Raw genomic sequence first — 13711 nt, forward strand, 5'->3', positions numbered from 1 at the left:
ACCTTTTTACCAAACGTCCCTCCTATTTTGCCCGCATAGATGTGGAATCCAATTAGAATATACAACGCCGACATAATTATGATTTATGATGCAAACGACAAGAAATCCACAGCTGCCATTTCTTAAATACGCCAACTTGGAATACTTTGCGGGCTAAAGTCCTAGCAATCATGTGCACGATTCCTTTCAATTTCATTCATTTTCTCTAGTTTAATGTCAGCGTTAACACAAAACTAATAATAATATTTTTCCGTTTAATGTTAGCTTGACAGTGATTGATTGTGAAATCCATTCCTCGATTCTCAAATCCGTCTTTTGTAAGTTTTGGAATTTTCCCCGGGACACAAGTTTCTTTAAGTCCTTCTAAAGTAGAAGATTAATAATCGTGCAACTTTCTATTTTAACCAACTTTTAACGTATGTTGAATTGATTTGCATGAAAAAGAATCTTTGCAATGAAGATTATCTAAAACTGTAGAATAAGGGAGAAATTATGATTAATTGAAAATGTTCCAAATAAAAAGAAGAAACTTTAGGTCAAAAGTTAAATTCTAAATGACACAACATTGAAGTGAAATTTGTCTTTCGCCGACTTACGTCTCACGCCTTACTTAATTTTCCTAATTATTATATATTTTTCTAGTATTAAAATTTTAGTTTGGCTAGGTACTAGTTTTTTCTTTTCAAAAAATATAATTAATTTAGGAAACTATATAAATAGAAGGAGCAATTATTGTGATTATGTGTATTGATATGGTAAACTAGGTGCAGTCCCAATTGAGTCGGGTGCACCACTCACCCGTATGAATTTAAAACAATTCTCATATAGAAACAGATTGATGATGGGAGGTAAGGTTTGAACCCCTGACCTCCTATCCCACTATTAATGTGGTTGGGAGTTGGTTTATTATTCATACTCTTAGTTCCTTGATAATTGTAGACAAATTTTGCATTCCTTATATATCTCTTTACTTAATTTATCTCATAGGATAATTAATTCAAAAAAAAAACTTGCAATTGTAGGGAAAGGGGGATAAAGGATGAATAGAAAAAGATTTTTGAGGGGGCAAGAATTGTGATATTATGAAATTTTTTTTATTAAAATTTATGGTACAAAATAAAAATCTTAAAAATTTTTTGGGACCGGTTGCCCCTCTCCCCCTAAATCCATACTTGGTATGGGTTAGATTTATTGCTAAACATGTGTATTTTAAATACACAACTATAACAAAACTCCTCAAAAACACTTACAAACTATCCAAAAACACCCAAAAATACACCCCAAAAATTAACCCTAATGCGCAAAAATACACCAAAAAATAAAACTCAAAACACGCTAGCTACTGCGACTAAAAAATTGGCTAGTCCTGTATTTCCTCCTTTATGTAGTAGTAGTACATTTTGTGTGGTAACGAATTACAATGATGAACAAATTAATGTTCTTGTTATGGTGGTAGCCTCACATTAAGCCTCCTGAGCCAGATAGAGTGAAGAACCATATGCAATAAATCATACGGCTGAGCAGGTCGATGAAGAATAAAATGGCGTTGGACTTGCATGACCATCTTCTGCTTTTTCAAGTACTCATCCATGGGGATCGCTTGCAAGATAGACTTGAGTTCTGGTATCTTGGCAACTGGAACAGACACTGAAAACTGGCTCCAATCCAGAACGTCGCTAAAAGGTGGAACATAGCCGTCAGAAATGATCACAGGTACGCATCCTGATGAAATAGATTCCACTATTCTAGGACTTGCCACTTCATAGCCACTGGGACATAAACAGAACTTGGATCGCTCCATAAATTCGAAGTAATCTACATTTTCTGGGAGGTATTCATAGACTTGAATATCAGCATCCTTGTCTTTCCAGTATTGAATTAGGCTTCCCCTTACATGACCGTGATGTCCACCAGCAAAAAATGCAAGGATGGATCGTTGCTCAGCAGGCTTCCCCAAGACTGGTGGCCCTAGCCCCTCATAAGGGATTTTGATTTCTGGTAAGGAGACGTCTCTAGTAGGTTTGAAACCTTCACTAACGTTGGCATTGCAGAGCACTCTAATCACATTTCTGAACAGCGGATTGGATTTCGAAACCCAAGGCCCCTGTCGTAAACGTACAATTACTTACATGAAACATGAACGAAATTTGGAAAAAATTACCATCCAAACATGTGGTGTGGATTCTGAAATTACTATCCACCGTCAAATTGTATGTATCTTGGCCAAAAAAAAAAAAATTATACCCTTTTGCACAAAAACTTCAAAGAACGGACTCTTTATCATGTGCCTAACTAGAAGATTATAAGAGAAGCCAAAGATGTTGATAAGCTTCTCAATTTGCAAATGGACGAGAGTTTATAGGGCAATAGTAATTTGGAAGAATGTTTATTCGTTTCGAGGACGAAGATTGATTCTCCTTACGTTCAAACAATACGATAACATAGCATTCATGTTACACACAAGAAAACAAAGATTAAAGAGAGTTAAAGATCTTACCCAATCATGGCAGCTGAGATAGAAATGGTCAGCCCCATTACTCCTGTTCCAATAGTAGTACTTGCTTGATATCAGTCCAACATAATCTACAGCAATAGTTTGGATCTGACGCATCATCGAATGGTAATCGCGTGGCTCGAAGAGGTACTGAACGATGTTGGTTATGCCAATGGGAATGAAGAATACCACCGCCTCATCAGGATCGCGAGATAGGAACGAAGTAAATGTAGTACTCGTAGAATTGTTGATGGCACCATTCTCCAGTTCACTGATGAACTGCCCGTCGATGGAGTAGATGTTGGTTCCAGGTGCAGCGTGGAATATTGGTGGCTCTCCCTCCTTGTATACCCACACTTTGAACCGTTTCTCCATCTCTAAGTAACTCCTACCAGTGGATTTACATCAATTTTTCATCGCAATATTTGATTGATAAACATTAATCATGATTAGTTAGTGATTGATAAACATTAATCATGACTAGTGATTGACATGAACTCGGACAATCCTATCATTGCCTAAACGTGTTTCTTGAGTATTAGAATGACGTGATACCCTGATCATGATCAATGACAGGGTTTTTCATACTACATTTTTTGCTTCTGGTTTAGTTGTTATTGGGAGTTTAAATGCTGCAAAATGATATACTACCATTATAACTTAGACACAGAAAGAATCGTGCAAAGAGAGGAATCCGCTGGAAAAACGCAAATAAGTAAATAGTAGTTGCTTAACTGATGAAACGCATGAGGATTTTTATAAGCGGATCCTGCAGGAACGAATCTGTGATGTTTATGAAATGCACAGGTACGATTGGTCCTTGCCGCATTATATATAGCTACACGAGCTCTTGCCAAGCTATCTTCTATTCTTGCAACACCACTACCAGCATGGTGGTGATTAGAAAGAGTAGAAAAAGTGGACAAAGAGAAGAAATGGTTTTGGTTATTGAGGCAAAACAGGAAGAAAATAAGGAAAAGAGATGGACATAGCAATGACGGAAAGTTGCAACTGAAATAGGCCATGGATCAACATAGGTGATTAGCTAAAGGTTTTAATGACATCAGTTGCCATTTGCACTTCCCTTTCTTTCTATCTATCTATCTACCTATATATATATATATATATATATATATGGAGAAGTTGTGAGTTATCAAATTTATTTCAAATAATTTTGAATGGTCTCTGGAAAATGGAGATAGCGATAATTATAATTATGATAACAGTGGAGGAATTAAGGGAAGTAGAATTCTAGTGAACAACTCTGTTAACAGATGATAAGCCATGCAGGGAAAGATGAAGGACATCTACAACTAACTTTTCCCACCAGCTCAAATTTAAGATTAACACCACACCATCTCCAACTTTTACGTGATATATCAGCCCCTCTTCTCCTATCTAATACACCACTTAAGATCCGACCTTTTGCATTTTGCAATATGAAGCCACGCTACCTAATTCGCAACGTTTAAATCTTAATATTTTGTGACTGACAACATTGTCTTCGAACATCAAATCGATCTAAATTCTAACCCTCTTCACGATGTATTTGCTAGTTTTCTTTAAAGGACACACATTAAGGTACAGTACAGTGTTTCCTCTTCCACATTTCGTTTGGTTACTTGAACAAACAATCTCTTCTAGAAGAGATTATCCGTCTTCTTAGTCTTCGACACAGGAAAGGGAATTTTCTAAACCCTTTTTTGTGTCAAAAGAGTAACAATTCCTGATCTTGTTCATAACATCAATTGTCTTGGCCTTGAAAAAAAAAAAAAAAAGAGAGAGTCAATCGTCTTCTTGCATTTGCGTGGATTCAATACTAGGTTGATTTGTGATATTTTCGGAAGGGATAATAGATATCTTAGTCCCAATATCGAATATAGTCCCTTTTGTTTTACGCAAAAACACCCTCATGTTCGCAAATGAACCAATTTGGTCCCTTTTGATTTTGGCAAAACTAATCCAGTCCCTAAATGCATGTTGTTACTTGTTGGCTGCTGGCATACTGACTAGACTTTGCAAAGGTAGTCCAAAATATCCTTACGAATCTGATATTACTCCATTTAAATCTGCCTCACGAAAAACAATGTGAGACACAACAATATATTTAGCATATCAGATTTCTGGAACAAAACAACAATCACGATCGAACTTCACAGGGCAACCTTTTTCTCATTTTCACATGTTTTCTTTATCGGAAGAATCAATTGCCAGGAAAAGGACTGTATTCAACCATAATTGAGGCGAAATATGTCGTTCAACACGAAAAAGCTTCCTTCCACCGTGGGTATCAAATGAAACATCTGCATACCATGGACATGCAAATGTGTTACTCTTCTATATGGGACAAAACCCAAGAAATAGATTTCAGCATCCTAAGAAAAAAGTATCTTGTTAAAGATGAACAATTTATGGAAGAATCAAGAAAATGTTAAAAAGATAAAACCAAAGGGTGATTTTTTAAATGCATCTACATTCTACAGCAAGAATTAATATATATATTTTTTTTTAAAAAAAAAAAAAGAGGAGTTCTTGCGTACCTGACTAAACCTTAGAGGATGGTCCTCTCCTTGCAGTTGGAGGGTACCACTGACGAAGACTAAAATGCCTCCAGCAAAGGATGATAGTTGAGAATCGATGGTGCTAATTACGTGATGGCATTGCTGGAATGGCAATTGCACCAACTTTGCAATTATATTATCTGTCCCCTGAATCTTTTGGCCTTCAAATGTAAGCATGGAAGTTGGTTGGTACAGAAGAGCAAGAGAAGGTCTGTCATTATCAAACAGGTGGTAGTAATGATCCACAAATGCTTTACCCACCATTTCAACTTGTTCTTCCATCTTTCCTTTTCTTCCCTCGGGACTTTGAGAATTGTAGGAAGAATAACTGCAGGGGTTGTGAAGATTATATGAGCTATGCCACAATAGAAAAATGATGATTTTGATAGGTTCACAAGGGCAATTAAATAGAATATGCCGTTCAAGGCATCTCCCAGTCTGCTGCATGGCTACGCTAAGTTGTGAAAAAAGACATTATTAAATTTGGAGTGCGTAATGCGATCTAGCACAGAGCATCTGCCTGAAGCAAACCGACCCCTCGTCGTTTACAGGACTTTTTTGCCGCCCCAGAAGTACTTTATCCATAGAGAATGAAAAAGAACGTGTCGGGAGGAAAAACTGCGGTTTGAAAGTTGATTTCCCTCATAGGGGAGTCTTCAAGACGCAAAATGATCCGTTTACTTTCTTGGGGAAGGAATATATTCTTTATTTGACGAGAGTTTGTTTTCCTGTCTGATGCTTGTGCTAATAAGACTATCACCACATCCCAGTACATGGACCTTAGCATCCATAAACATTTTCTGCTCGTAGATTATGTAGAGACTGCATCAACTTTGAACATTCTATCCTGTCATGCCTAACCAAGCACTCTCTTCTGTCCACAGAGGAAGGTTTCATTCATTCATCACAAGTAAGTTCCGACTCATCATGGTGATGACCGACATGGCCTTGTCTAACTTTAAGAGCCCAGACACTTATATATGACGACCTCAATGGACAAAAACAGTAGTTTTAACAGGGCTATTGAGAATGCACTGGGATGCATAATCACCAGAGGATTCAACCTCTCCCGGAATTTGATGAGCTGTGATTCAACAAAGGTAAATAACAAATTGCTTTATTCACCGTATCAAGACTTCGTAGACTACTATGATACAGCTGCAGATCCTCCACTGCCACTATCATCATTAAAAATACAAGATTCATTCTTTAACGGTTGCTTCTATGGTGGAAAGTAGATGGCCTGCCCACAGTAGGCAGAACGAATGCAAGGAGGACACCTCAGCACAAGCATCTCTATCCATGTTTTTGGGGCCCAGATGAGAAAAGGTTACCGGCAAAGCCTATTATCATCTGAAGGAGTTAAGAGCAAATACTAATATAAATTGGGTTGGGTAGTTAAATAAATTAGTGAAACTATAGATGCTATACTGGAATAACAATAATAAGAAAGGACCCTATAAATACCAAGAGATTGTAGGGTTTTAGTCAATAACCAAGCAGAGTGTGCGGCGCCGTCTCAATGAATGAGGGTGCAAAACAGAATGTTGCTTCTAGATTGATTTGAACAAAGGGAAATGAGTTCTGAAAGGCCAAGCTTGTCCTTTGTAAATTTGTTATCATCAGAGGCGGAGGAAACAGAATGTGGGATAAAAAATTTTCACCACACAAGCTCTCCAGGACCCAATCGCAAGGAAGAGAAAAACACAACATTGGCTTCGGAAGATGGCTTGCGAAAATATCAAGCATGTGCAGCAAAGGTATGAAGTATACTTGTAATGTGATATGACTGGAAGTATTTAAGACATTAATTAACGATGGCAATAAATGTAACTTGAATCTCACAGGCAAGTTGGAGGAGTAGTACGTCAACAGAAACAGTTAGGGAAGTGATTGATAATCTGAATAGTGAACAGAGGATAGCAGTGACCAAATTGGGATTTGGTTCTTTGCTAAACTTGCGAGCTTTGCATGAAGATGGGCAGTTCTTATTTTGGCTGGTTAATAATTTTAATTGCGAATGCCGTACTCTCGAAATCCATGGGTGTTGCATCAAAGTTATGACAGAGGATGTAGAGCATGTGTTGGGTTTGTCAGCAAATGGTGTCAACATTGCAGCCTTAGAGAAAGATTGGTATACAAATGATCTGTTGGAACAAGAACTTCACATAACAGTTAAAGACGGAGAAGTTGTCTTGGCTGACCTGAAAAAAAGTCTCTTGTTAATGCAAACTTCAGGGGTAGAGTTCAAAGTGAAGTTCGCACTTCTTGTAATAGGCAAAATTTTGGCTCCTAGAAGTGATATTCTGGTGAAAAGGACCTTCATTCCTTTTTTGCATGAGGTAGAGCTAATGGAGCATATGAATTGGGCTAAGTTCGTTCTTGATGAATTGGTAATTGGAATAAGAAATGCCCAAATGATGAAAGATGAGCAAGTGGATGGCTGTGTTGTCTTTTTGATGGTAAGGAGTCACTTAAATTGCAATTGTAAAATTAGCTTTGGTTTATGTCTAACTTGTTACATAAATGCAGCTATTCTACATGGAGCACTTCTCCATTCATGGTGATGCATATATCCCTTTGCATATCCGTGCAAAACCTCGGATACAATTCTGGGGCAATGATAGACTGCAAAGAAGGATCAGTAGACTAAAACATCTTGGTGTCATGGATGGAATAGAGGTAATTATTTTTTTGTTGGCACAAAATTTTGGTGGTCGGATTTTTTCCTTTATTTCATTTTGTTACCAGAAATAGGCATATAAATGAAGGATAATTATATACATTCATTACAGGTTGAGGTAATTGCGGATGATTCTGTTTGTTACACTGCTCAGCATGGGGAAGAAAGTCAAAACTGTAACCTTGGAAAAAGGATGAACGAAGTTGAAGATTCCACCAGGGAGTTGAAAGAGGAATACAAAAAAATTCAGGATTCAATGTGTAACATGGCACAGTCGTTGAAGACAATGCAAGATGCAATAATTAGTGAGATGAAAAGATTTATAGAAAGAGCTGGGGACAAAGAAGCGACTGCAATTAGTTTAGGGGAAGGGAATGGAAATGCTGTTAACAGCAAAAATGGCGTGTGCAAGAACTATTTAAGGAAGTACAAGCCAAAATGCAACCCTATTTGTTTTAAAGAGCCTATTGCATGGAATATACTCCCTCAAACAGAAAACCAAGAAAATGATCTAACATCCAGATTTGTTGAATATGAGAGGGATACTTCCATAGATGTGACTTCTCCAGTGAAGGTGGACAATGTGGAGGTAGTAGCTGAAAAGGAAGCCTCACTCAGGGTGTCTTCAATGGATGACAAAATGCCCAGAAAAACTTGCATCAATAAGGCTCTTGGACTTGCAAATCCGGACTCAGAGATGTCTTCCACAGGGTCTGTGAAGGCTAGGCTATTAAATATGACTAGTCAGGGGGTTGTACCAAAGCATAAAATTCAAATCTCCCCAGCGAGCAAGAGACTTTTCAAGAAGAAGAATGCTTCTCCAAAGCCTAAAAAGGTAGCTTTTGTTGTGTGTCTTTGACTCGAACAAAGGTTACCTGCATAATTACCGATGATAGTTTAAGGTGATTAGAATTCTACTAAAGTTTCAATTTCAACAGGCCCGATGCTGCAAGAAGAGGAAGCAACCATGCAATGGCGATAATCCAGATTGTCCAATCGAAATAGTACGTAAATAATTATAAAAATGATTTGCATGTTACTGTTTGATATTTATGTCTAAACAAGTGGCTAACCATACTTATTATAGGGAGATAATAGTACTAGAGATGGGGAATTACCACCGGAAACACGTGCAAGACTAATTGATCTACTTTTTGATAACAGATTGCCAAGATAGTAAGTTTGACTTTGGGTTTTTGTAGTTGATAATTGAAAGATTAATTGTATAGATTAATATGTATTATTTTATGCAGCACCACTTTAGTATCAATGTTAGGACAGAAGGCTACCCGATCGCAATTGAGGTCTCTTAGGCCTGGCCGTTGGATCCACGCAGAGGTGAAGCCACTCTGATTTTGTCAATATTGGTATTTTGGTATTTAAAAATGGATATGTCAATTAGAAAGGTCTTAGCATGCGGGAGATTTTTTTTTATTCTTTTTGCCATAGGTATTGAGTTGTTATAGTGCATTATTAACACTCAGAAGGAGAAGGGATTTGAAAGGCTCCCAGAGAGTTTGGTACCTACCAGCTTACTTAGAGGTGAAAATATTAAGGCTACTCGTTATAAAATTCATCATTGTACCCCTTTTATTTTAATTATAAGAAGTTCTGCTAGATAATGATTTTTTTAATTAAAGACACATATTATAATACTGCAGCAATTGATTCTTCATGATACTATTCGTCCCGAAGGCATATACGGGAACTATCTAACTGAATCAAGTTTTGGGGGCCCTATCAATGAGTGCGAGAAGGTAAAGCGCATGAGATAATTAGATTGAATTATGATGTCTCAAATTGATTGCTAATTGGACTCTTTTTGGTTAACTTGTGTTAGATTTGTTTACCCATGAACTGGAACAAGGAACATTGGTACTTATGTATCATAGACATAATTAGCCGTCAGGTTTTCATTTGCGACTCTGCACCTGATAGCAATGCTGTTAACAAAGAAAGGGAGAATAATGCCAAGATTGTTGTGAGTGTCAACTAGGTGCTTAATCTTGTTACATTTCCTGTAACTAGAACTACACAATGATTGATGTCTACCAATTAATGATATTTGAGCAGTGTGCAGCAATTGAAGAGGCATTGTCATATGGATTTGGCCATGGACATAAAGGAGATGTGAATAACTACAAATTTACTATGCCTGAAAATTGTCCCAAACAGGGCAATGGGTAGGAGTTATTGTTACTTTACCATAAGACGAATTTATTTAATGTGACTTGATCTGGAAAATTAATTTTTTTTCCTTGTTCAGCAATGATTGCGGGATTTACATTGCAAAATTCATGGAACATTGTGGTGATGTTAAGTCTGGCTTCAAGTTGCATGTAAGCTAACTAAGGAATGAGCAATTTGATTTATTTGTTCTCTTTATCTATATTTTACTATTGCATTCAACTAAGAATGAAAGGTGATGTATGTTAAAAGGTGACGAGTTTAGATCGTCTGAGGATTGCATTCGACCTTTTCCTGGACTTAGGCAATGAAGTTCGACACCTCTGCGTGTATGATTTCGCCGGATTGGAGAACTTGTTCGGATGATGACGTTGTAAACTCATGTGGAGCTCAACAAGTTGCAAGATTTTAGAAAATTAATTGTACATGTATTTTGCCGTGATATTAGATGCGCATGATGAGTAACTATATCTTTGTTGGTGGCTTGTTATTGGTCTTTTGTAATTTGATTGGCCAGGCCATTATTGGTTTTTTGTAATTTGGATGACCATGTTATTGGTCTTTTGTAATTTGGTGGCTTACACATTCTATCAAATTAATGACACAAATTAATGACAGCAAGTTGATATTTATTTACATTAATTTTTTTAAAACTAAGCAACTAATAACCTCTAAAATATCACAATCAAAATTCTTTCATGATCAAAGTTACTGCAGGCAGCACCATTAAAAATGAGAGTGACGGTTACTGCAGAAATTGAATTTTATTTTCCTCTTTATCACAGTACAAAGCTTTATAGCCTTCTTCTCCTTCTACCTGCAAAGAATCGAGTGCTATCAGTAACATGAATAAAGGTGTCATTGAATGAAGCAAAGATGTTGGCAACCCCAAAAACTTGCTCTCCGTCCCTCACAGCAGGGCCGAGGGTCACGTTCTCTTCCTTTGGCTCCCTTGTCTAGAAGAAACGACATGATGTTAACTGCAACACACTTCCTTGTCCAGAAGGCGTTCTCTTCCTTTGGCTCCCTCAAGAGTAATGACCTCAACCCCACTTCCTTTAACCGCAACACGCTTCAAATTTGAAGTTACAAATGCATTGATATCTGGGTTGCACTTTGAATTTGAAGTCACAATTGTATGCAATGATGGAGCTTTGCGCAATCGGTGCTGAAAGTGACATATCAACTTTTGTGTACAATCCTATTTACCAAAGCCTGACCTGCAATAATGACATTTGGGAGCAAGAAGCACGTTATACACCAAATTTGTGGGATTAAAATGAGTTTTTTTTAATACAGCTGTTATCATTTAGCCATTAAAAAATATTTCATTATACACCAAACAAACAACTAAATAAATATTTCTAATTCAAATAGGCTATAGGTGCAGCTGCATATTATAGATCACAATCGATGAAAGTTTGGAGTCCGGATCTATTAAGGTAGTTGCAAGGAGTCCATCCAATTCATATTTATCATTCAACATCACTTCACATAAAATGGCCGGAAAAAAGTACTACGTTGTTTTCTCCGGTAGGAGAATCGGTGTGATGCAAACTTGGGTTGAATGTCAAGCTGCCACGAACAGGTACAGCGGAGCAGTTTTTCAATCCTATAGATCATTCCTGGAGGCAGATGCGGCATGGAGGGCTTATACCGGCCATACCTCAACAATTACCCCAAATGTCCGTCAGCCCACTGATCGTCCTGTTGTGCATCCATTTGCAAACACACCACAACATAACTATGCTAATGCCCCACTTGGCCATACCTCCACATATTGGCCTTCGTCTTCAGCCATCACTCACTGCTCAACAACTGCATCAGGAATTTCTCCGACCAGCAGTGTTAAGGGGAGGACCTCGAAGCCCGCTTCCATCTGTCTCAACTGCCTCATCAGTCTCATAGTTCTCATAAGTCTCATTTATCTCATATTTCTCTTCCGCAAACAAGTGGAACCATCACCAATGTCTCTATCATCCAGATTTGATGCCCCTAAATGTGATTCGAAGTAGCTTCATGGTCAAATGGGCTTGAAGATCAATATACTATTTAAACATTCAGTTGTAAAAGAGTAAAACTAAGGCTAGCAGTATGGTTACCATGTTTTCCTGGTAGAGAAATCTGGAAATCCCGATGCACTAGATGACTCTTCTGCTTGATGGAATGCTCCTCTCACCTTGTTCATGATTTTAATTATTATGTGATTTGTCTGCAAAATGTTAATCAAGAGCTGCATAATATCTATATATATACATGTGTTCTGATGATTGGGAGGAAACCAAACTAAAGGCGCCAGCAGCGTAAAATGAAAATTTTAAGGAAATGGCGCCATAAAATTGGTAGTCAAATTTTCAATTCAATGGACAGATTTTCAAATTTTCATTCACCACGCGGCGACTAATTTTTGAATTTTCATTCCAAATTTTAAATTTTCATAGCCGGTCTACTATTGTATGCAAGTAATGTCAATAGATGTATGCTACAAACATATAATTAAATAGTGTTAAGGGGCCCTAATTAAAATTGACTTGCATGATTTACCATGTTGCAACGTCCTAATCGGAATAGATAAATTACTAAATTAGTATAGATAAACTATCATAATGCACAATTGATATAGTTGACAGAATAGATAAATTACTAAATTAGTATAGATAAACTATCATAATGCACAATTGATATAGTTGACAGTTAGATTATGGTAAATAAAAAAAAGTCAGTGACATTCAAGAGGTTACAAGATGAAATTGAGAATTGCAAAGTTTTTAATTTTTTGAAAAAAACATATAATTTTTTGACATATAATCTAGCTAAAAATCGATCTGAACATGTCAGACATATATTCGATCTGAAAAATTATTAAATTTAATAGAATTACAAAAAAAAAATAGATTATGCATTGTAAATTGAAGATGTACGAGGGAATATGTAGTTGAATTATTATCAATCAAGAATCTTAAGGGGCCCTAATTAAAATTGACTGGCATGATTTACCATATTGCAATGCCCTAATTGGAATAGATAAATGACTAAATTAGTATAGATAAACCATCATAAAGTATAGTTGACACTTATATTGTCAATCAAGAATCTTAATTTGCCCGAATTAAATTTGAAATCGGGAATTGCTATGTTGCAATGTCTAAATTAGGGGTGAGCAAATTTGATACATATCAGACTCATGATCGAATTCAGATTATGAATTTGGTAGTTTGAAATCGGCTATTTGGTAATTTGGTACAAATTCAATACGTATCGAATTCATCGAATTCTAATATGGCATGAAATAGGTAGGGGTGGGCACGGGTCGGGTACCCGCCCCATTCACCATTTGACTGATCCGACCCATACCTTGCAGGTCAGCCATTTTCTGACCCTTACTCGCTCCGCATATCAGCGGGTACCCGTTATAGGGTACCCGTTAAGATAGGGTCGGATCAGCGGATAATGGGTACCCGCTAAGATAGGGTCGGATCAGCGGGTACCTGCCCCGCCCCGTTTATCATTTAATTTTTTTAAAAAAATATTTATACCAATTTAATTTTATATTTTACACATTCATCTAAGATTTAATAATTTTTTTTTTCTAAAAAAAGGTTTCCCACCAAGACACAAGCATATAAAGAGAATATAAGATAAAGGAAAAAAATTAAAAGAATTCAAAATCAAGACACAAGCATTATTTTATAGTGTGTGTATAAAAATAAAAATAAAAATAAAAAATATATATGACGGGCGGATACCCGACCCTCTTTTGACCCGATCAAATAATAAAAATTGGAT

General features: G+C 36.9%; 4 protein-coding genes across 5 annotated transcripts; 2 read left to right on the forward strand and 2 right to left on the reverse strand.

Annotated features, from left to right (window-relative positions):
• Window positions 1–1394: 1394 nt before the first annotated feature.
• On the reverse strand, window positions 1395–3519 carry LOC113729154 (probable glycosyltransferase At5g11130). 2 transcript variants are annotated; one of them, XM_072074261.1, is made up of 3 exons: window positions 3230–3519; window positions 2498–2882; window positions 1395–2104 (listed from the first exon to the last, which is right to left on the reverse strand). In XM_072074261.1, the coding sequence occupies exons 1-3, from the start codon at window positions 3517–3519 to the stop codon at window positions 1445–1447; spliced, it is 1335 nt and encodes a 444-aa protein (XP_071930362.1). In that variant the 3' UTR covers window positions 1395–1444. The 2 variants fall into 2 exon arrangements, with proteins under 2 accessions (XP_071930362.1, XP_027109279.1); XM_027253478.2 differs by lacking the exon at window positions 3230–3519 and having other exon boundaries at window positions 2498–2893.
• A 1000-nt stretch (window positions 3520–4519) lies between these two features.
• On the reverse strand, window positions 4520–5515 carry LOC113730830 (nuclear transport factor 2B-like). Its single transcript, XM_027255777.2, has 2 exons — window positions 5035–5515; window positions 4520–4797 (listed from the first exon to the last, which is right to left on the reverse strand). Exons 1-2 carry the CDS (start codon window positions 5500–5502, stop codon window positions 4723–4725), a joined length of 543 nt encoding a protein of 180 aa, XP_027111578.2. The 5' UTR covers window positions 5503–5515; the 3' UTR covers window positions 4520–4722.
• A 1050-nt stretch (window positions 5516–6565) lies between these two features.
• On the forward strand, window positions 6566–9513 carry LOC140035489 (uncharacterized). Its single transcript, XM_072076732.1, has 9 exons — window positions 6566–6815; window positions 6903–7517; window positions 7588–7737; window positions 7851–8573; window positions 8677–8742; window positions 8826–8914; window positions 8992–9076; window positions 9188–9280; window positions 9400–9513. The coding sequence occupies exons 1-9, from the start codon at window positions 6633–6635 to the stop codon at window positions 9511–9513; spliced, it is 2118 nt and encodes a 705-aa protein (XP_071932833.1). The 5' UTR covers window positions 6566–6632.
• On the forward strand, window positions 9287–10563 carry LOC140035019 (uncharacterized). Its single transcript, XM_072074263.1, has 5 exons — window positions 9287–9495; window positions 9579–9719; window positions 9812–9921; window positions 10005–10077; window positions 10178–10563. Exons 2-5 carry the CDS (start codon window positions 9591–9593, stop codon window positions 10289–10291), a joined length of 426 nt encoding a protein of 141 aa, XP_071930364.1. The 5' UTR covers window positions 9287–9495; window positions 9579–9590; the 3' UTR covers window positions 10292–10563.
• The last annotated feature ends 3148 nt before the right edge of the window (window positions 10564–13711 follow it).

Source organism: Coffea arabica, chromosome 2c (genome assembly GCF_036785885.1).
Source record: "Coffea arabica cultivar ET-39 chromosome 2c, Coffea Arabica ET-39 HiFi, whole genome shotgun sequence".
Classification (NCBI taxonomy): domain Eukaryota; kingdom Viridiplantae; phylum Streptophyta; class Magnoliopsida; order Gentianales; family Rubiaceae; genus Coffea; species Coffea arabica.

Coding starts and splice junctions, on each gene's coding strand:
- LOC113729154 (XM_072074261.1), bottom strand. CDS start 3,519: ATGGCCTATTTCAGTTGCAACTTTCCGTCATTGCTATGTCCATCTCTT. Junction 2,883..3,229: donor AATCCTCATGCGTTTCATCA/GTTAAGCAACTA, acceptor ATCCACTGGTAG/GAGTTACTTAGAGATGGAGA. Junction 2,105..2,497: donor ATCTCAGCTGCCATGATTGG/GTAAGATCTTTA, acceptor CGTTTACGACAG/GGGCCTTGGGTTTCGAAATC.
- LOC113730830 (XM_027255777.2), bottom strand. CDS start 5,502: ATGCAGCAGACTGGGAGATGCCTTGAACGGCATATTCTATTTAATTGC. Junction 4,798..5,034: donor ATCCTCTAAGGTTTAGTCAG/GTACGCAAGAAC, acceptor CATGGTATGCAG/ATGTTTCATTTGATACCCAC.
- LOC140035489 (XM_072076732.1), top strand. CDS start 6,633: ATGAGTTCTGAAAGGCCAAGCTTGTCCTTTGTAAATTTGTTATCATCA. Junction 7,518..7,587: donor GCTGTGTTGTCTTTTTGATG/GTAAGGAGTCAC, acceptor ACATAAATGCAG/CTATTCTACATGGAGCACTT. Junction 8,743..8,825: donor CAGATTGTCCAATCGAAATA/GTACGTAAATAA, acceptor TACTTATTATAG/GGAGATAATAGTACTAGAGA.
- LOC140035019 (XM_072074263.1), top strand. CDS start 9,591: ATGAACTGGAACAAGGAACATTGGTACTTATGTATCATAGACATAATT. Junction 9,720..9,811: donor AGAATAATGCCAAGATTGTT/GTGAGTGTCAAC, acceptor ATATTTGAGCAG/TGTGCAGCAATTGAAGAGGC. Junction 10,078..10,177: donor AGTCTGGCTTCAAGTTGCAT/GTAAGCTAACTA, acceptor GTATGTTAAAAG/GTGACGAGTTTAGATCGTCT.